General features: G+C 48.5%; 1 protein-coding gene across 19 annotated transcripts in view; it reads right to left on the bottom strand.

Annotated features, from left to right (window-relative positions):
- The window catches only part of MYO9B (myosin IXB), an 89,246-nt gene that overhangs the window by 58,497 nt on the left and 8,070 nt on the right, over positions 1-22,679 (bottom strand). For all 19 annotated transcript variants that reach the window (XM_066348996.1, XM_066348953.1, XM_066349079.1 and 16 more), the window contains exon 2: positions 16,688-17,581. In XM_066348996.1, coding sequence (XP_066205093.1) covers positions 16,688-17,527 — 840 coding nt within the window. In that variant the 5' untranslated portion in view covers positions 17,528-17,581. The remainder of the gene's footprint in view (positions 1-16,687; positions 17,582-22,679) is intronic.

The following is a 22,679-nucleotide window of genomic DNA, read 5'->3' as shown; positions in this document are numbered from 1 at the left end:
AAGACAAACAAAGCATGGACAAAGAGCTTTGTTCTTGGTATACTTATTTAATCAGACTGCTTTCCTAACTCTTAACTCTGAGAGATGGGAAACTTTCATACTCCAGGACCTCACTGAGATCGGCCCCTCCTCACATGCACCCCAACCCCAGGCAGGTCCAATCCCTGTTTGCCTGGCTCTGCCAAGCACAGTAAGGTGGAGGGTTGAAGGAGGAGAAACCAGGACCTGTGATGACACGGAAATAGACACAGGAGAAGAAATTATTGCTGAGAGCTTGCCTCTTGGCTTTGCATCCTCATAGTCCTGTGAAGCAAGGGCTTGTCTGAGCATTAGACAGGTAGAAAAACTGAGCTCAGACGCCTAAGTCAACTTCCTGGCAGGGGACTACTGCACTGCATCCTGATAAGCCCAGCCAGGAAACTAGCGTTCTGGACACTTCTGTGGCTATAGAATACTATTACTTATATATATCAGTGGGGCTGCATGGCCAGAGCCCAGGCGACAGTGAAAAACATTTCAGAGAAAAAAACAACAGCATATGGTGACAGCAAGGAAAGACCAAAGACCACTGGAGATGGTGCTGCTGACTGAAATGGGGAAGCAGGAGAAGGCTGAGGTGCATTAGGTCCAAGTTCAGTTTGCCATGACCTTACCTGCCTGAGATTTGCTTTACATGCCTCACTGAGGTAGTGGAAGCTTGTCTAAGGTGGAGGTCCACAAACCTGCCGACTAAATCTGGCTTGACACCTTTTTAAAAGAAATAAATAAACTTTTTAGATTTACAGGAAAGTTGTAAGAATATTACAGGAAATTCCTGTATATCCAACATTCAGTCTTCTATTGTTAACATGATGGTGATATCAATTCTGATTGATACATTATTATTAACTAACTCTATACTTTATTTATAAGAATGTCCTCAGTTTTTCCCAATGTTCTTACTTTTTGAGGCCTTGACAGTGTTGAGGATGGTTGGGTATTTCATAAAATGTCTGTTAAATTGGGTCCATCTGATGTTTCTTCCTGCTGCCTGCTTTGTAAATAAAGTTTTTTAAAAATGTTTATTTTATTGATTTTAGAGAGAGGAAGGGAAAGAGATAGAGAGAAGGGCAGGAACACTGATCTGTTCCTATACGGGCCCTGACTGGGGATCAAACTGGCAACCTCTACTCTTTGGAATGATGCTCTAACCCAGTGATTTTCAACCTTTTTTGAGCCGCGGCACATTTTTTACATTTACAAAATCCTGGAGCACACCACCTACCAAAATGACACAAAATGACAATCTAACACAGTATATATTATACATATAGTTAATAATATAGTTTCTAAATGTATTTATTTATACTCAGTGTGAAATCTGGGCCTGTTTCGATGAACACAAAAGGGATATCCTGGCAGGAATGGTAGAAAGACACACACGAAGCTCTTCCTCAACAGTTCTCAGTCTCTCTCTGTTTTTAGTTTTTATCTCAGTCAAGCTTGAGAAGCTCAGCTCATATAGATATGTGGTCGAAAACGGGAGCAATGTCAAAATAGCTTTGTTGGCCAGAATGGGGAACTCCTTGGCAACAGATAACCAAAAACTGTCCAAAGGAAGATCAGCAAACTTTACTTTAAAGTTAGATAACATTGTGATGCATTGTATATCACCCTCTGCGGGGGCCTCTTTTAAAAAGAAAAAGGTCAAATATCTATATACACCATCAGGATAGACATAACCAGCTGAGGCTGAGGCTTCATCTAGTGGTGGCAACATTTACCTCCAGTCCTGATCAGGATTAGAAATCAGGACCATGGGGAGAAGTAGCAGCTTCAACTACTCGCTGCGGCCACACAATGACAAGTGTGCGGCAGCCCGAGTGGGGACCTTCCTGGGTGTGGATGAGAGGCGGCCTACTATTGGTTCATCGCTAGTGGTCGGGATGAATCCTAGAAGGTGATTGGTCAGTGAGCGTTCCCTGTGCCTCCACTCTTCCTGTCACTGATAGCTGAAGGGATTGTGAGGGGAATGTTTATGTTCAGATGGAGGCAGCTGGTGGCAGGCCGGATAAATAGCCTCTGTGGGCCGTATCTGGCACACGGGCCGTAGTTTGGAGACCCGTGTTTAATTTCCCCACGGCACACCTGACCATGTCTCACGGCACACTAGTGTGCCGTGGCACACTGGTTGAAAAACACTGCTCTAACCAACTGAGCTATCTGGCTAGGGCTGTAAATGAAGTTTTTGTTTGTTTTTTCAGAGGAAGGGAGATAGTGAGAGACTTGGGCAGGTGCCCCAACTGGGATCCACCCACCAGCAACACCCCTCTGGGGCCAATGCTGGAATCAACCTGCTGAAATCAACCCAGTTATTTATTTATTTATTTTTTAAAAGACCACTTTATTTTTTAATCATTTTTTATTTATTCATTTTTAGAGAGGAGAGAGAGAGAGAGAGAGGGAGAGGAGGGAGGAGCAGGAAGCATCAACTCCCATATATGCCTTGACTAGACAAGTGCAGGGTTTTGAACCAGCGACCTCAGTGTTCCCAGGTCAACGCTTTATCCACTGCGACACCAGAGGTCAGGCCAACCCAGTTATTTTTAGCGCCTGAGGCTGCGGGGTTTGGAACAACCAAGCTATCCTCAGCGCCTGGGGCTGATGCTCAAACCAATACAGCCACTGGCTGGGAGAAGTGAAGAAGGGGAGAAGGGGAAGAGAAGCAGATGGTCACTTCTCTTGTGTTCCCTGACTGGGAATTGAACCCAGGGCATCCATATGTTGGGCCTACACTCTATCCACTAAGCAAACTGGCCAGGGCCATAAATGAAGTTTTAATGGCACACAGCCCTATCCATTCACTATGTACAGTTAGTGGCTGCTTTTGCACTACGGTGAATAGCTGAGTAAGATGGAGAAAGAACTGGGTTGTTGCAACAGAGACTGTATGGTCCTAAAATCCAGAAACACTAATAATGTAGCCCTTTACATAAACAGTTTGCAGATCCCTGGGCTAAGCTACTTTATAAGGGATTCCACTTAAACTGTTAATCCAGGATATGTAGCTCAAGAGTGACCACTGTAAACCACACTAATTTTCTTTCTTTCTTTTTTTTTTTAAGTAAGAGGAGGGGAGATAGAGAAACAGATTCCCACATGCACCCTGACTGGGATCCACCTGGCAACCCGTCTAGGGCCAATTCTCAAATCAACCAAGCTATCCTCAGTGCCTGGGGCTGATGCTCAAACCAACTGAGCCACTGGCTGCCAGAAGGGAAGAGGGAGAGAAGGGGGAGAGGGCAGGGAAGGAAAGCAGATGGTGGCTTCTTATGTGTGCCCTGACTGGGATTGAACCTGAGAGGTTCACACATTAGGCTGACACTCTATCCATTGAGCAAACTGGCCAGGGCCACTCTAGCTAATTTTATCATTCAACCATAAGAGTTTCCTCAAGGAGCATAATGAATGCCTCAAGGGGGCTTCCATTGAAGAAAATAGTGATGTTCAATATACATGGGTTAGATCAAACTTTTTTTTTTTTTTACAGAGTCAGAGAGAGGGATAGATAGGGACAGACCGGAACGAAGAGAGATGAGAAGCATCAATCATCAATTTTTCGTTATGACACCTTAGTTGTTCATTGATTGCTTTCTCATATGTGCCTTGACCGTGAGCCTTCAGCAGACCGAGTAACCCCTTGCTCAAGCCAGAGACCTTGGGTCCAAGCTGGTGAGCTTTGCTCAAATCAGATGAGTCCTTGCTTAAGCTGGTGACCTCGTGTTCTCAAACCTGGGTCCTCCGCATCCCAGTCCGACACTATCCACTGCGCCACCACCTGGTCAGGCAGATCAAACATTTTGAAGACACTTGCCACCTTTGTTGGAGAAATTCCATCTATGGTTTGTTTATTCCTTAGGAGCAGGGCTCAGGTCTGACCCCAAGCTAGTCCCATGTCCCACTGGTAGAGTAGGGGTTCCAGGTGGGCTCCAAGAGATGGTGCTCAGGGGCACTGAAGAGGCAAGAGCGACAGGACCAGCTCTAGAAAAGCTAGGTTTCTGTCTGCTAATACAGCACATCTGACAGAATTTGATTGAAACTTGCATGCTTTATAACCCTCTCTTCTCTAGCTACTGACTGCAGCAAGACACAAGCTCTATGGGAAGGAATCTAAAAGCTAAATATGGTGGGTCCCAACAGGGAGCATTCCAGATGGAGAGCGTTCCAGATGTGTAAAGCCCCCTCTGCATTTGTTTCAAATGTTCTAAAGTTCACATAACATAACATTTATCATTTTAACCATTTTAATGCACAATTTGGTGACATTCAGTACACTCACTATGTTGTGCAACTGTCACCTCTATCTAGTTCCAGAACATTTCATCACCCCAAAAGGAAACCCTGTACCCATAACCAATCACTCCTTGTTCTTCTGTCCAGAGCCCCTGGCAGCCACTAATCTGCTTTCTGTCTCTATGGAATCATAGAACACACAGCCTTTGGTGTCTGGCTTCTCTCATTCAGCATGTTTTCGAGTTTTATCCATATGGCAGCCTGTGTCAGTGCCTCACTCCTTTTCATGGCTGAGTAATCGCCATTGTATTTATTCTGCTTTGAAAATAGAGAATAAGAGCAAAAGTCTGTTTGCCTTGTGGGTCACTCCATCTTCCTTGGGTTAAGGGAGCCAAGGCTGGTGCTGACCATAGCCCAGGAGGACCACTGGACCCAAAGGCCCTGAGATAACCCCAAAGGTTGGGGTAAAGTGCCCCTGGCCCCCTCTGTTTTCAGGTGGATGTAATTCTCTTTCACATTCCATCATGAATCTACTTCAGGCCGTGCTTCTTTGGAGGCCCCTCCCTGGAGTCTACCATTCTCTTTATGGAGCAGCTCTGGAATGGGCATGGAAGCCTACCCACTCACAGGAGGACTGCCCTGGGATCCCCACAAGGTGTGTCCCCCTCCCTTGGTATCACTGTGATCTCATCTCAGCACTCACTCACTCCCTGCTCCTCCACAGCTGCTGAGCTAGGCTAGCTGGCTATAAGAAACAAATGGTCCATGAATACCAAATGGCCCTTCAGAACCTAAGAGTACGGAGTGACAGGAGACACGCTGTGTGCTGGCTTTGCTGGCCACAGGACATTACAGATTTCTCCTAGCAAGGCCTTGGGGCAGGACTTTGCTAGATGATAGTGGTAAGAGTATTTCAGACTAGGGAACAACATATGCACAAAGGTCCTGGGGCAGGAGAGATCAGGAGTTAGAGCACAGAGGTTAACTTGCTACAGATCACACAGACATAGATAGGCAGCTGAGCTGGAATGCTTGGTCCACTCCTGACTTCTAGCAGGGGCAGCTGTTGGCTCTGAGGTCCTGCAGGTGATAAACAATGGTGGGAGGTGCCTGGTCACATGCTGAGGGTCAAGAATCAGTCCAGGTACTTGGCAAAATTGGAGCTCTTCCCTTAGGGGCTGTGTGTCCTTGTCATCTTCTCTCTCCCCTGCCCACAATCTCACCAAGATTCACCAATGACTAGTTATGGGAACTATGTGGTTCCCTGTACTCTGACCAGAGCCCCAGGCCAGATTTTCAACTGCACATCCTAAAAGCACCTAAACTAGAGGAAGTTTCTCAGCCTTGTCACCGCTGGCATTTTTTGGGCTGGATCAACCTTTGCAGAGGGGGCTGCCCTCTGCATTGTAGAATGTTGAGCAGCCCCCCAGCCTCTGCCCACTAAATGCCAGTCTCTAGATGGTGCCAATGTCCCCTGGGGGAAAAATCACCCCTAGATCAGAACTAAGCCTTATATTCAGTTAAAATCAGCTGCCCTGGAGATCCCTGTGTGGCCAGGAAAGGCTAAATGGGACTCCAAATTCTCATGCGTTGCTGTGACTCACTCTGCCATAAAGGGGTGATGATAACATCTAGTCCTTTTTTAGGAGCCCACCTTATGGAAGGCTCTGGGCCTGGGCATCTGAGGAAAAAGGACCCCTTTTCCTGTCCTGGAGCAGCTGGTTAGTAGCCACAAGCCAGGGCCATAGGGCTGGGCAGGTGACTGTGAGCCTCTTAGCCCCTTAGCGTTTCCCAAAGATAAGTCACCTCCAACCAAGGCCTAGGGTACCTAATGTCTTGATGGCTGGCTGACTGACACAGAAGGAAACTTCAGAGGGCAGCCCCAGTGACTCTGGGGACAGGGCACTGGAACCACTTCATCCTGGATAACAGCTAGAAAACAAATGAGCCACCAGAGCCTGTGGTCACTCACTGCCTGGCCTTCTTCCTGCGCCAAACAGTGAGGCAGATGTAGCTGATAAACGAACAGACATCCCTACCCACAGCCCAGCCCTGGTGCAGCAAATATCCAGAACATTTGGAAAGGGCGGTGACTGGGAAAGGGGTGTCCCAGGCCTGAGTGATACTTTGCCTTTTAATCAACTCTTTCTGCAAATTCCAAGGAGGCCTTTCCGGATGCCTAAAATATACACCATAATTTCACTCTTCTCTTAGATGTAGCATTCCCAAAAATATAACTTCCCCCTTTGTCTAAAATAGCCTTAGATCACTGCAGAGCATCAGGGCTCTGTGCTTTCACGCAGCAGGCCAGAAAGGCAGCCTCCAAGCTCTGCAGGGCATAGGAGGGGCAGGAAACGCTGCTGGCCCTGCTGTTTGGATGGCCACCCCTTGCCTGGTACTCCCAGGGGCCTCTTGACATCCAATCCTCTACGTACCCTCCATGAAAACCCTCTCATCCATCTGTATGCCCTCCTGCTCTGGTGTGGCCCCAGTTTTCAGCTAGGCTGTCTGTCACCTGGTCTGTTCCCTACTTCTGATACGGGTGGCTCCTAAAGACGCTCCCTTGGTTTTCTTCATCTTGCGACATCCTTGAGGTAAGAGAAATACCCGTGCCTAGTGGTTTGTCTTAGGCACTGAGGTTGGGAATGCTGCCACCTCCACCTGGGGCCATGAGCAGCTTATCCTCATGCTCCTTTCTCTGGCTGAATAAGCCCCCCACCTGTGAGCTCCAGAACCTCCTCCTGTCCACACATCCAGCACCACAAATGCCAGCTTCTTTGAGGGTGCTGTGACTCTGGGTGTGCCTTCTGGCCTGGTCCTGTCAGCCCCAGCCTCTGCCAGCAGCTCATGGAGGATCCAAAGGTTTGTGGGAGAGGAATCCAAAAGGACTGGAGTCTGGCTTGGTGTCCTCATCCTGTTGTGCCCCTGGCAGACTGTGTTGCCACATAATAAGGATGCAGGTGGCCTCAGGACCCAGGACGCACTCAGAACCCTCAGAGGGCCTTCCGTGAAGGTGCAAGATGTGAAGGAGCCCCCACACAACCCCTGCTGCCCTCAGCCAGAGCTGTAAAAACGCTCCTAGCTGCCTGTGGGACACAGAGCTAGTGAGCCCTACACAGAGCCGAAAGGTGGAGCCCGCCCTGCCAGGATCTCAAGGGACATCTACATTACAGTCCTTCTTTCCAGTGCATCCAAAATTGCTTTAAGACTCTATGACCCTGATACCAATTCCGATGGGTGGTTATTTCCCCCACACCAAGCAGTTCTCTGACACCAGCTGGGTTTCCTACAATTCAACTCAATTCTGATACAATCTATCGATCTACTGGGAGACAGTATCGGATCCCACAGGTTAAGGGCCCAGTTCCATAAGACTGCCCCCCACACCCCCTTCAGATGCCAATTGCATGTCCAAGTTGTAACCTGTGCTTTTGACCAACTGTCTATAAATCAAAGGTTCCCATGACCCTCTCCTTGGGTTCTATTAATTTGTTGAAGCAGCTCACAGAACTCAGGAAACCAGTTTACTTACTAGACCACCAGTTTATTGTAAAAGGATACAACTTAGGAACAGCTAAAAGGAAAAGATACATCGGGCAAGGTATGGGGAAGAGGCAAGGAGCCTCCATGTCCTCTCTGGACTCATCAACCTCCTAACGCCTCTACGTGTTCACCAATACAGAAGTTCTCTGAACTCCCTTCATTTTGGGATTTTCTGGAGGCTTCATTACATAGGCATGAGTATTTAAATCATTGACTGTAGGCTACTGAGTCAAGTTCTAGCCTCTCTACCCTCCCAGCAGGTCAGGGAATGGGATTGAAAATTCCAATCTTCTAATCACATGGTTGGTTCTCCTGAGAACCACACTCCATCTTTAGGTGCTTCCCAAAACATTAACATAACAAAAAACACCTTTCTCACTCTTTCCACTTAGGAAATTCTAAGCATTTTAGGAGCTATGAACCCCCCAAATAGGACCCTGAACCCCCCAAAATATCTATAAGTCACAATATCACAGACCCTTGTGGGTAGATGTTTATGGATATGTGTGTCTATCTGTGGCACACCAGTGCCATATATGCAGAAAGATATGAAGTGGCAATACAGGTCATCTGGAATGAGGATGGGAATCTGCTCTCCTTACATTTAGGAAAGTAGAGCTCAGTAGAAGCTGAGAAGAATGATTGTAGAAACTAACTATGAAATTATCTAGTTCTATGTGTACTTAAAGGTATGAGGGCTTAGCAAACCTTTCCCACAAAGCTGGGTGGTATATATTTTCAGCTTTGTAGGTCATATGGAGTCTGTCACAACTGCTCTGCTTTGCCACTGTGGCCTGAAAGTGACCACAGACAATATGTAATGACGAGTGCCAAAAAACTTTATAGAAACAGGCAGATTTAACTTGTGGGCTGTAATTTGCCAATCCCTGGTATGTACAAAAAGAAATCAGACCTCAAATAAGAAAAAAGACAATAAAAACAAAGGAAACATTATATGAAAAAAAACAACAGCAACAGGAAAAAGCAGAGAAGAGCACGCAGGCGGAACCAAAAGCGATAATAAACTGTGTCACATTTTTGCCGAAGTTCAGTGGATAACCATGTGTGTTCCCCAGCAGCAAAACTACCACAGTGGTCCTGGTTTGTTTCCTGTTGGGGAGATGCTTACAGGAGAGCAGTTGAACCACAGTCAACACCTGGCATTAGGTTCAGAAAGCCATCCCAGGAGGACAGGGGTGGTAGTGATGGGGATACAAAATTCCAGGGCAAAAGAACCAGCACTAACTGCATCAGAAAACCACTAAACTAAATATGCTTTTGTTACATTTGTCTGCAGATAACCTGTAGGAAGGGTGTGACTTTTCAGCTCTGGGGGTCCTCAAATTGGCCACTGTATTTTTGGGTATTGACAAGCAACTATTAAAATACTATTTTAAGAGTAGCTCAGTTCTCCTGGAAGACCAAACTTGAATGGGAAAGCAGGTCTTTGCATGCAAGTGTGCTTCATCAGTGATGGCAAAGACACTGGGTCATTTCTGGTTGTGAGTGGGCAGTGACTATTCTGTTGGCTGTGGCTGGCCCGGGTGTGGGGCTAGGGTACTAGACAACATCAGTCACCTCTTCCAGGGAGTGAATGAGAATATCAGTTGAAACAGCTCCCTGGCCTGCCTGCCATCACAAGATGCAAGGGACAGTACTAAATACAGCTGGAGTGATGTGTAACAACAGCAAGATGTTACCAAAAACCCACTAAGAGTATTTAGGCACAGAACATAGAACACCTGTTAAACTGAAATCAGTCTTTGCATGCAGTTGGCCTGAAACTTATTCTCAAATGGTATAATCTGCCCCTCTAGGGACACTTGCTGATGTCTGGGGACATTTTTGGTTGTTACAACTGGGGAGGGAGGTGCTACTGGCACCTCGCAGGTAGAGGCTAGGGGTGCCAGAGGAAAAATCCATCCATTGATGCCCGGATGTTGGTGGTGTGGAAGCATGGCCTTTGTCTCTGCGTGTTTCTGTCTGTAAGGCCTTAACTTAGGTCAATATGAAACTTTATTCATCCTTCAGTTCTTTGTGCAATTTGCCTGCCACTGTCCCCTTCCTGACCTGAGGCACCCCACACTGCTTGTCAAACATACTGGGAAGGCCACACCGGGGGCTGAAGCAGCCAGAGATTCTATTCTTCACCCAGTGCAGCCATCCGGGTGGGGCCCATCTCCCTCGTGGGCTTTCAATAGCCAGACTCCAGGACACACAGCACTTTCTCCTCCCATCCCTGTACCACCCTATCTCCCCACAGAGTCCATTCTCTTGGAATTTCATCCTAGGTTCTCACTCTCCCTCCCATGTCAATGGGTGATCCTGATGTTCCTATTGCTGAACTTCCAGCCAGCCATCAGGCTTGACCACTGGCCAGGGGCTAGGGGACAATTTCTGAAAGTAGACTGGTGGTTACCAGGGGCTGCAGGGAGAGGAAACAGGGTGAGTGGCTGAGTGGCTTTGCCTGTATGCCCCACAAAACTGGGCAGTGGTTGGCCTATCAGTGCCCTTTGGGAAGGAAGGATATGATCTGGGTAGGTGTCCATGAGGGCATAGGTCAAGGTGGATGACATGGTTCTGGTGATTTGCTTAGGCTGGGGCCCTGGTGCTGATGAAGAGTAGTGTGGGAATAGACCCAGCAGCCTGACAGGTGGAGGGGGTCCAGGGGCAGTGTGGGGTCATGTGAGACTGGGTCTGTGGGGCCCTGGGGGGGACGAGTTGGTGCTCAGATTCCAGTCCCAAGACAGGATCCTCTGGGGCCTCCAAAGGCAGGCTCAAGGCAGCAGCAAGCTCCAGGACCCCCTGGGTCCTATGTCTCACTATCCCAGGTCACCAGACTCCTATGGGTGCGCAGAGCAGCTCAATGCGTCACCCTCAGCCTCCTCTCTGTGTGGGCAGGGGAACAGCAGCTACACGAAGGCCCTGAACTCTAGCACACAGTAGCCTCTGGCCGCTTGGGAAAGCAGCCTACCAGCAAGGATCCTCATTTCATTTCTGCTTTCGAAATTAAAACCCTGTGTGCATTTGTGAATGCTGGTGGCACTTGTTACAGTTCAGGAGAGACAAAGAGAACCCAGGCTTTAAGACCTCCATGCTCAGCCTTGATGCTAAAGTCTGCAGCCAAGTAAGAGGCACATGTCCTGGGAGCATTTTGTTGCCAGTACAGTGGCCAATACCATGGAATGCTGCCTTTGGAGGGGCAAGGTTCTCTAAGGGCACCTGGAATGGGTAATGGACCCCAGTGCCCTATAAGGAAGACTCTGGACTGTTCACTGCTCTTGTGAACCTGCCATCTGCACTTCAAGTGTTTCTGAGCTCAGGCAAGTCCCACATACATGTTGTGTTTGGGGTGGGGGCGGGTCAGAGGGCAGGCTGCAGTGTGCTGAGCACAGCCAAGTGACATCGTGTGAAACTGTGACAGTAGCAGTTAACTGCAGCAGGCAACAAATCAGCTGATTGGAACCAGCTTTCCACAGTGCCCCCTTCCTGTTTTCTGGTTAGAATTGCACAGTGAGGCTGCAACCCACGTCCGGGGGTGGGGGTGGGGGGTGGGGGGGTGGAGCCTGGTGACACCCAAACCTCAAAACTACTCAACTTCTCCTTTCGTGGAGCTGTAAAAAATCCCAGAGACTGCCAGTGGTGCTGATCTTTGGCTGAGGTGAGAGAGGAAATCTTTCACAAAGATGCAGGGAGATACCATGAACTCAAGCTTGTGCTCCAACTGGCTTCCAGTCGTGATCTAGCTGGGGCTGCCTGTAGTGTGGCCTGGAAAACCCAGACTGGAGTGCGTTGACTTGTGCAACCCCCCACAAATATGTCCAATTCCTGATCCCTGGAACCTGTGAATGGGTCCTTATTTGGACATATATCCTTTGCAGATATAATTAGGGTAAGGATCTAGAGGTAAAATCGTCCTGGATTTAGAGTGAGCCCTAAATCCAATGACAGTGTCCTTAAAAGAGACAGGAGAACAGTAACACAGAGACAGATGGGAAGAAGACCGTGTGGAGACAGAGGAAGATACTGAACTAATGCGGCCACGAGCTGAGTAATGCCAAAGGGTTGCTGGAAACTCCCAGAAGCCAAGAGAGAGTCTGGGACCCACTGTTCCTCATAGCCTCCAGAAGGAGCCAACCCTGGCCATGTCTGGATTTCAGACTTCTGGTTCCCTGAACTGTGAGAATAAATTCCTGTTGTTTTAGGCCCCCAGTTTGTGATACTTTCTGACAGCAGCCCCAGGACACTTGAACACCAGTGTGCCTCTCTGCAGCTCTGTTTCCTCATCTTTAAAACAAGTAGAGCTGTTGTGAGGGCTCAGAGAGATGACAGATGGAAACTGGCATGTGAAGCCTGGCACCCAAGTGGGTCCACAGGCCAATAACAAATTATTCTTATTATTAGAAAGTGGCTCTTGGCTTAGCTCAGAAGGGCTGGCACCTGAAACAAACAGTGACTGGGTCTCGTGGGATCACAAGCTGTGACTCTAAGACAGCTGTTCTCACCCAGGGGAGATTCTGCCCCTAGAAGACACTTGGTGATGTCTGAGTACATTTTTGGTTGTCATAACTGGGGGGAGCGGTTTCTACTGGTACTTGATAGGTGGAGGCCAGGGCTGCTGCTCAACACCCTACAGTGCAGAGGACAGTCTCAACACAGAGAATGACCTGGCTCTGGACACCAGTAGTGCCTCAACCAGTAAGTCCAGCTCTAAATTAAAACAACCATCCCTTTCTGAAAGGTCGCCCCAGGAAGCATGTTTATGGCTGTGATGCATTTGGCTCAAGCCAGTTTTGGAAGCTGTCGTAGGCACCGCCCTCCAGCAGATCCTAACCACCAGGAAAATTTGGCCTTGCCGGCTCTTGCTGAGGCTCGAGGGAGGAAGCCAGGCGAGGTCAGAGGCATCTGACTCACAGGGTGCAGAGGCCTGCCATGGAGGATGACTAACAGCCCTCTAAGAATATGCCAGGATCCCTTGGGACAACTGAAGGGGAGGAGTAGGAGGCCGGAGGGAGACACTGAGGGCCTCCAGGATGACTGCTGAGCTAGGGTGGCCCTCAGGGAAGAAGGCACTAGACACTACCAGCTGTCAGAGGAGGCTGTGAGCTGACTTGTGTCCCCAAAAAGACACGTCCACATCCTGACCTAGCACCTATGAACATAGCCTTATTTGGAAATGGGGTCATTGCTGACATAATTAGGATGAGGACATCCTGGATTAGGGTGGGTCCTAATTCTAATGACTGGTGTCTTTATAAGAAAATAAGGCAATGTGATGAAATAGTAAGAGATTGGGGTGATGTGGCCACAAGCCAAAGAATGCCTGGAGCTCCCAGAAACTAGAAGAGAAAAGGAAAGGTCCTCCTAGTGCCTCAGAGGGAGCATGGCCTTGCCAACACCTGGATTTAAGATTTCTGGCCTTCAGAGCTGCGATAAAGTGCAGTTGGCTCCTTGAATCCATGGGGTTTGCATCCATAGATTCAACCGAGGCTCAAAAATATTAGAGAAAAAAATTCTAGAAAGTTACAAAATACAAAACCCGAATTTGCCAGGTTCTGAGTACTATGCTGAATCCACACAAATGAAGTGATATACAGGCATACCTGACTGTAGCCTACGGGCAAAGATAGGTTATTTGCAACTACTATGCCATTTTATATAAGGAACTAAAGAACTAAAGCATCCAGGAATTTTGGTATCCATGGGGGTCCTGGAATCAATCCCCTACGGATACTGAGGGACAACTGTAAACTCCTGTTTTTTTTGTTTATAATTTTATTTTATTTAATTATTTATTTTTACAGGGACAGAGAGAGAGTCAGAGAGAGGAATAGATAGGGACAGACAGACAGGAATGGAGAGAGATGAGAAGCATCAACCATTAGTTTTTTGTTGCGACACCTTAGTTGTTCATTGATTGCTTTCTCATATGTGCCTTGACCATGGGGCTGCAGCAGACCGAGTAACCCCTTGCTTGAGCCAGAGACCTAGGTCCAAGCTGGTGAGCTTTGCTCAAGCCAGATGAGCCCGCGCTCAAGCTGGCGACATTGGGGTCTTGAACCTGGGTCCTCTGCATCCCAGTCCGACGCTCTATCCACTGCGCCAACACAGGTGAGGCTAAACTCCTGTTGTTTGAAGCACCCCTGTCTGTGGTACTTGGTTACAGCAGTCATAGGAACCTCACCCAGGTGCCCTGGATGGTCCTTAGCTAGAAAAGAAAACTATACCAATGCCAATCCTGCCTCCTCACCATGTCCTATTTAGACCTTTGGGCTCAGCGTCCTCACCAAGCATGGCCACACCCACTTGCCTGCCTGGTTCCATGATGGGTGAATGACCACTTGGCAAAATGCTCCACTTGGTAAACACTGGGTCTGTCCTCTCGGTCACATCCTTAATTTCTAATGTCATTGACCGCCTGCACCATTTTATTCAGGACTGTGGTGCCAGGCACCAATGCACTGGCCTAGAATACCTGCCATGGTCCCAGATCCTTTCTGGGAGGACAGTGGGACTACTGGCTTTATTGCAGCTGAGTTTCAGAGCTAGGATGAAGCCAAATAAACCTGGGACACCCTCCTTGGCTCAGTGTCACACAAGGCCTTTCCCATGGCCCACAAAGCCATGAATGATTTGCCTATCATCTCTCTGTCCCCACTGCCTTGTACTCTACCCCTCACTTACCCAACTCTGGCCCTTTCCTATGCCATCCAGAGCCCTTGCCTGTCTTCCAACACAGCAGGCATGGTCTAGCCTCCTGGCCTCTGCACTGGCTGTGCTTCCTCCGGCATGGTTCACCTCTCTTTCCAGGACCCTTCCAGCATTACTTTCTTCCTCAGGCCTGCAGGCTGTTCTTATTGGCTCCCAGCTCTGATACGAGGCCTGTTGTTTATTTCTCTGTCTGCCTTCTTGTCATTGGGATGACAGTTCTGCTCACGCAGGCCTTTGTGTCTGTTTTGGCCACTACATAGCCTAGTGCCTAGAATGGTGTCTGGCACAAGGCATATATGCAGAGTAAATGGGCAATCAAAATAGAGGAGGGAATGTACACAGGGTACATATTATTAAAGAGAAAGTGACCATTCTGTGGCTGGGTTCCTCAATAGTTTTTAAAACATTTACATAAAAACGACAACCTTAACATTACGTATATAGGTGAAGGCAGACACAGGTTACTCATGTCGGCATAGAGTCAGGCCATGTAGCCCCAGTGAATTTCTTGCTGCTGATCTCCGAGATAATCAGGGAGGAAGAGGAACTGAAATGTATTCAGCAGGCGCAGCCTAGATGTGATTTCAGTGAAGGTGCACAGCAGCCCTCCAAGGCAGCTGCATTAGTCCCTCAGCTTGGGGGGACTGGCAGAAGATGGAGATCAACACTCCAAGGTAGGCGAGGCCATATCCCCAAGTAGAGGGTCTGATTCCTGTGGAAGGACAGGCTATGGCACACCAGATAATAAGGTGTTAACTGGCCAATGAGGTCTAAAACAAAAGCACAAAAAGACATAGAGGAATCAATCTTACATGGTATTACTGAGTGAAAGAAACTAATCTTGAAAAGGCAAAAGGATGGAGCAGGAGTTTGCCAGGAGTCTGGGGGAGAGAAGGATGAACAGGGGGAGCTGGGGGATTTTTAAGGCAGGGGAACTCCTCTGTATGATACTGTAACAGCAAATATGTAACACTGTACATTTGTCCAAACTCATAGAGTGTATAAAACAGTGAACCCTAAAATATACTGTGGACTTTAGCTAATAATAATATGTCAATATTAGCTTATCAATTGTAACAAATACAACACACAATGAAAGGAGCAAGTGTGGGGAGGGAAGGGGACGTATGGGAATTCTGTGCTATCTGCTCAAAATTGCTAGAATCCTAAAACTGCTCTAAGAAATACAACAACTTAATTATATTGAATAAAATTAAATACTTAAGATTGAAAATACTTATATATAATTATTATAAAATCTTATTTTAAAAAATGAAGAATCCTCGATGCCAAACCCAGAGTTGCCAACCTCTGGGCCCATACATCGCTCCGGCCCTCACCAGGTGATGATGGTTAGGCTATGTTCTGAAATGTGGATGCCTGTCTTAAGAACCCGAGAATGAAGAACAGTGTGTGGTCATTTCTGCTGCCTCTGCATCCAGAGGGCTTATCCACAGCAACACATCAATGGCTTCCATGAGGTTCGGCCACGGGATACTGGACAGAAGGTGGAGGGTGTTTCTTTCCCAGCTGACTGGACCCCCTCCCCGTGCCGACCAGTTCCACAGCCCCCAAGTCTGCACTATATGCTCACTGGCTTTCTCCCACAGCACAGCCCCACTGGAAACGTGCCATCATGAACTGCTCAGTTTGGACATGCCATCCTTTTCTTTCTGGGGCCGCCAGTACAGACTGCTGCCTTCCAGATGCCAACATTGTATTCATCAGGTCTCTTTGTTTTCTATATTCCAATGCTTTGATATCTGGGGCCTGGCTGCCCCTTCCAAATGCAAATTGACCCAGCCAGAGCCCACACTCTCACTACCTCCTCTATCAAGCTCTCACACTCACGGCCTACTATCCACCTGCCCTAATCACTCCAGGGCCAGGCACCAGACAACCTGGGAAGCCCCTATGCCCAAGAAACCCTGAAATTATTCAAACCAGCCAATCCTAAACCTACTCACCCTGCCTCACCCAGCCCTTCCCATAAAACCACAACAGGGACTCTTGCCCATGGTTTCCCCTCATTCACTGCTCCTGACCAACCCTGGTGCCTCCTCATGTGGTCCTGCACAGCATGCTGATCCTCCTGTTTCTAGGGAACTCTGAGTATAACAAAATATCTTCTTGCGATAATAAAACCCACTGCCCTGCTCACCTCTAGCACGGGGCCAGCACCCAGGATGGTCCTCTCAACGCCACTGGCATAGCCCTTCTGACTCAGGGCGGTGAGGCAGTGGATCAGAAAGTTGGTGGTCTGTGTCTTGCCTGAGCCACTCTCACCCGAGATCACAATGCACTGGTTGACGCGTTTCCGGAGCATGGCGTAGTAGGCCACGTCGGCCAGCGCAAACACGTGTGGCTCTAGCTTGCCCAGCTGCTGGTTCTCGTACATCTTCACGTACTTGGGGTTGTAGATGGGAAGGAACTTGAAGGGATTGACAGCCACAAGGATGCTCCCTGCATACGTGTAGATCTTCTGCTGCAGGAAGCGGTGCTTGAGGTTCTTTAGGAGGTTGGCCTCGGTCAGTTCGGGGAGGTTGCATAGGTCATCAAAGTCCGCCTGCTGCCGGGGCAGGAGGCCACGCTCCACCAGGCGCCGGGTGGCTGTGGCCTGGGCCACCAGTTGCATGTGCACATACTTGATGGCCCCGTCTGAGTCACGCTCCTGCAGCAGGAAGTAGTAACCATCCTCCTGCGGGTGCTCGTCCTGTGCTCGTCGAGGCCACAGCAGCACACGGTGCACGGGGGAGTCGTTGGCATCCAGTACCCACTCCTCCCCGCCTGTCTCCTTGACCTCCACCAGCACATAACGCTTGGTTCCGTCCAGCTGCAGGCTCGTGATAGCATCCTGAATGACGTCGGAAGTGGTACTGTCCTTGGTGGCTGTCACACAACATGAGGTCTGGCTTTCGCTGGTGGCCAGCTGCGGGTAGATGTGCAGGTGGTAGGCCGCCTGCCTCTGGCAGCCAGAGCTGCCTGCCTCGTTCACACTCATCCTGCCAGCTGCCTGGCTTCAGCATGCCTCCCAGGCTCAGGGCACGTTCTGGAGCTGAAAGGGAGAATGGCATGGTCAGAGTGGTGGGGTAGTTGTGGTAGGGAACATTGACGCCCACCCCAAAGAGTCCCAGACTTGGGGCCCAAATACCTTACCCCTAACAGGGCTCTCTCAAAAAGTCAAAGGGTGGGAAGAGCCTGTCTGTCCTTAAATAGCTCTTGCAGAGTGATCGCACCAGATGACCTCCTACCCAAGATCAAACCCTTTTCCTGCAGTTTACTCCATCTCAGTCTCTATTCCTCCCACCCAGGGTCAGCCTATCAACCCGCAAGTCCAATAGTAATGGCCATGTCTCAGCTAAGCCTTTCCCAGTCCATGTCCTTCCTGGCTTCTCCTCTTGGACAAAACCTCCCCTGCCAGCTCTTTAAGCAGATAAAGACTTGGCCCCACAGGCTTTGGTTATGTCTCCACAATATACCAGGGGCAGCAAGAGGTGTGGGGGGATAAGCAAGAATGAACCTGCTCTGAAACAACAGGGTACCTCAAACTCTAATGAGGAGGATGAAGTCAGGGAGAGCCCCCCAAAACTCACTTAAGAAAACTGCTCAGAGTGCATGTGCTTCTAAAACCCACAACCTCAGTATCCAGTGGAGGACATCCGACAGATGCCTAGCCAGTCCTCTTAAGACTGCCACGGTCATGAGCAACGAGAAAGACAGAGACATGTGACTAAAACCAATGGGGTTCCCAGGACGGGGTCCCTGACCAGGGAGACAATGTGAATGGCAGAACTGGTGACATCAGATAATATCAGGAGATTAGTTAAAGGCAGTATACCAATGTCAACTTCTTAGATGTGAAATTTGCCTGATAATATAAGATGGTCATGTTTGGGGAAGGTGGGTGAGGGATACAGAAAACTGTACTATTTTTGTAACTTTTCTGTAACTCTACAATGACTCCAATAGAAAAAGTTTATTTTCAAAAAATGCATTTGTTTATGAAAACATTGTGGGGAGAAAGAGAAAGTCCAGCCAATGTTGGCAACACTGTATAATGTGTCTTGGATCAAGAAATATGTGTGTGTAAGTCAGGTGCAGGCTCCCTCTGTGCCACCCAAGCACGGATAAGGATACAGAGATAGATAAGACCTTGGCCCAAAGCCCCGTGGGAGAAACTGATATGCCATCAAATATAACAGTGTATAAACCACAAAGACACACATATATGAACACATGCTCATATGAATACATCCACACTCGTGCACACAGGCAAGCATGCACACAAACATGGACATATATGTGTGCAGTTTAATGCTCATGCACATGGAGAATATGCATACTAACAAGCACATACATGAAAGTACACAAACGGACATGTGTGCGCAGAGCACTTTCATATGAACACACACACACACACACACACATGCAAAGAGCCAGGGCTCAGGCAGAAAAAGATCTTTCTGTGACTTGCACTCGTGGAGACACGGCTAATGTGCACTACAACTTCCAGAGGCATGATCCAGCTCGGTCTGGGGGCTTTGGACTGTCTCAGGCCCAAGCTGCCTGGATGCAGGAGGTGGAGAGGTCACCTGAATGAGCCTGCTTTCTGCTCCCAGCAGGCACCAACCTAAGTTAGAAGCCATCAGAGCTGAGTGACATGATCCTGCTCCTGCAGCCTCTACCACCTGCCCTGACAAGGCTATACTCAGGGCTGCCCCACATCCTCCAAGGAAAGTTGGTCATTAGGTGTTTCCAGAGCATCTGCAGCTTTGGGCCCCTTGGTGGGGGTAGCAGGAGACCCTGTGCTCAGAGACCAGGGGTTCGTGTGTGTGGGGGACATAACAGGACCAGTTGATGCATGTCCCACCCCAGGCCAGGAGGAAATAGATAAGGCTTGCTCAAGGCAGCTGCTTAGTGTCAGGGCTGCAGGGAATGAGAAAGCCAAAGAAAAGGGGCGGGGACAAACTGCTGGGGCCCCTTATTCACCCCCCGACTGCCCTGCTGCAGCTACCCCTCCAGCCCTTGTCAGAGCCCACCCAGGGCCACCACCTCTGCATCCTGGGAAATTCCTCTGCCAGACCTGTCTGTGTGGCCCTTCCCTGCTTAGCCCTGACTTACCTGGCCCTTCTCCTCAGGGACCCATACTTTGCTACCAGAGCAGCCCCTTTTCTCCACTTTCCCAGGGGTTTCTAGAGGGAGGACCCTTCCATTAAACAGCTCATGTGCCTTAAAGCCAGAAACACTAATAAATTCTTCTCCAGCCTTTTCCATTCCCACCTACCCCTCAATCTACTGCACACCACCCATGCCATGGAAACCACTACCCCCTTCTTCCAGAAGATGCCAAGTTCCCCTAGTCACACTGAGATCTTTAGTTACATCTGCAAAGACCTATTTTCAATCAAGGTCACATTCTGAGATTCTGGGTGGACATGGATTTGGGGGATACTAATCAACTCAGTAAAGAATAGGTTAATGGGGATCCAGATGATTTTCTCCAGAGAGTGAAGAGACTGTTTTAATGTCTTTTATTAAAAAATCCTTCTTCTCCTCACCAGGGAGCCCCTTTTGTTTATTAAATATCATATATTAAGTTATTTGACACAGGTGGGTCTGCGTCTAGGCTGCTGAAGTCTGCATGGTGCCATGACGTTTTGACGATCACAGTTTCAGAGCTGTGATAATTCACTGATATTAAACAATGACACCTCCTTTGGAGGGGCTTGGTCATTTTCTTTGACTTCCAAACATACCTTCCTCATTGAGTCTTAATGGAGTCTGAGACCTGGAAATCAGTCACACTGTGGCTTCAGGTCCTTGTCACCAGTGGATGTGACCTGTGCCTCAAGAATCCCCGGGCTGCCTGGGAATGGAAGGAAGTGGGTCTGGGGCTGAGGAAGTGGGGGTGGAGGTCCTGGGGGTGAAGATGGTGGGGATACATGGCTTGGCCAAATGTCAATCTCAGGCTGCAGCCATGTCAGGGATGGCAGGTCCTAAAATCCTGTGTCCATCTTCATCCAAACCAATCTTACCAATTATTCCAAGGTTAAAATGCCCATTCTACCCAACTAATGCTCACAGAAGCGCATACAGTGGGAACAGAAGCAAAATACATCCCCACACTGATGGGATCCACCTCCGCAGAACTCAAGGGAGAACTATGCCCTTGTCACCAAATGGAAGCCAAGCTGGCAGACTATAAAATTCCTGCTGAGAGAACCAAAAGGTAGAAATGAAACAACCATCAAAGGATAAAGGATAAACAAAATGTGGTCCATCCACACAGTGGACTATTAAAAAGGAATGGAGCACTGACACACTGCAATATGGATGAACTTTGAAAACATGATGCTAAGTGAGAGAAGCCAGACACTAAAGGCCACATAGTATATGACCCCATTTATAGGAAATGTCCAGAACAGGCAAATCCATAGAGACAGAAAGCAGATTGGTGGTTGTCAGGGAGTAGGGGCAGGAGACAGGGAGTGACTGCTAATGGGGATGAGGATTCCCTAGGGGGTGATGAAAATGTCTTAGAACTAGATGGAAGTGATGGTTGTACAACGTTGTGAATGCACCAAATGTTACTAATGGTGAATTTTATGTTCTGTGCATTTTAACACAATAAAAAATTCCTAATGTAAAACATGAAAACTGTGAAAAACTATGCTTTTACAAATGCCACACTGGTATATTTCTGCACTCTGAGAAAACATGAACCTCAATTCAGGGCCTTTCTTTCTTGCTCTTAGAAGATGCAGGGAAGAGGGGGAGGAAACTATAAATTCAGCTCCAAGGGTGGATGAGTGGACAAATGTGAATGAGCAGCTCTCGAGGCCTGGCCTAGGCCTTATGCATAAAAAAGCAAGGTTCTGCCTATAGGTTTGGCAAGCAATTTGGAAGTTACTGGAAAATAAGGAAGATGGGGCCTCCAGAAAGTGTAGTGTAGCTGCTTCGTTTATATAAGGCCACAATTTGCAGCCACATGTTTATCGGATGAAATCATTCTCAACTTAAAAGGAGGAGGCTGGCATGGCTATAGAATCATGTAGGAGGCAGCACTTAGAACAGTGTGTTTCCACATTCCCATGCGCGTGTCCTTGAGCCCACTGGGTTTTTTTAGGAGGAAAGGATCACGTGAGGTTATTGGGAAGATGGATGGTCTGAGAAACAGCTATAAAACAAGTGTGCCTCTCAATCAAACAGCTCAGAGCTGAACAACGCAGGGTTTAGTTTGGGATGATGAGGCCACAGCCATGGGAATGCCTGGAGCCTCCAAAGCCAGAAGAGGCAAGAAAGGGTCCCCCTGGAGGCTTTGGAGGGAGCCATGGCCCTGTGGCCATCTTGATTTTGGACTCTGGCCTCCAGACCTGTGAGAGAATAAATTTCGATTGTTTAAACCACTTGATTTGGGGTACTAGCTTACGGGAGCCCAGGACACAAATTCAGGTTTCCAGCACAGAGAGTACTGGATTCTCCAAGCACAGATACCCTCTCATAACTGTTGCCTGACTGCATCCCTTTCTTCCCTAGACATCCCCCCAGGCCTTCCAGTATGGCCCACCAGTCTGTGTCCTGGAGAAAGCCCCTAACTCCAAGCATGTGCTGGGGCAGCCACCTTCTCCAGCAGTTCCATTCATCTGTCCCTCGAGAACTATCCTTCTCTTGGGAGTTTGTGGCTATATCCTGTCCTGTCAACAAATGTTTCTCCAGTCCCTACCTGGGCCAGGAGAGTTGGGCATAGGAGGGAGTTGAAATGTGAAGGTGTCTTGGTCTTCAGGAAACCTGACCACAAATCAACCCAGGAGCAGACAATTTCTAACCTGGTGTCAAACCCAGGGCCTCCCTCAGTGGACACTAGGAGATGGCTGGAGCCATTTTTGGTTCTCACCATAGGCAGTAGGGGAGGTGCTATGGCCATTTGGTGGGTAGAGGCCAGGAACACTGCTCAACACTCTACAGTGCATGGTATGACCCCCGGTGCAGAGAATGATCCAGCCCCAGACATCAGAAGTGCCTCAGTGAGGATAATAACTAAGCAGACAGGAAAGTTATTTTGGACTGGGAGGCAGGAAAGCACTTAAGAGTGTACAGTTGCTGAGGCCTGTATGGTGAGAAGGGGCAGAAAGGCCGAGTGCTTGGGGATGGCG

This window comes from Saccopteryx leptura, chromosome 1, assembly GCF_036850995.1.
Source record: "Saccopteryx leptura isolate mSacLep1 chromosome 1, mSacLep1_pri_phased_curated, whole genome shotgun sequence".
Lineage (NCBI taxonomy): Eukaryota > Metazoa > Chordata > Mammalia > Chiroptera > Emballonuridae > Saccopteryx > Saccopteryx leptura.
The sequence above is the reverse complement of the archived record's forward strand: the minus strand, read 5'-3'. Positions and strand labels throughout refer to the sequence as shown.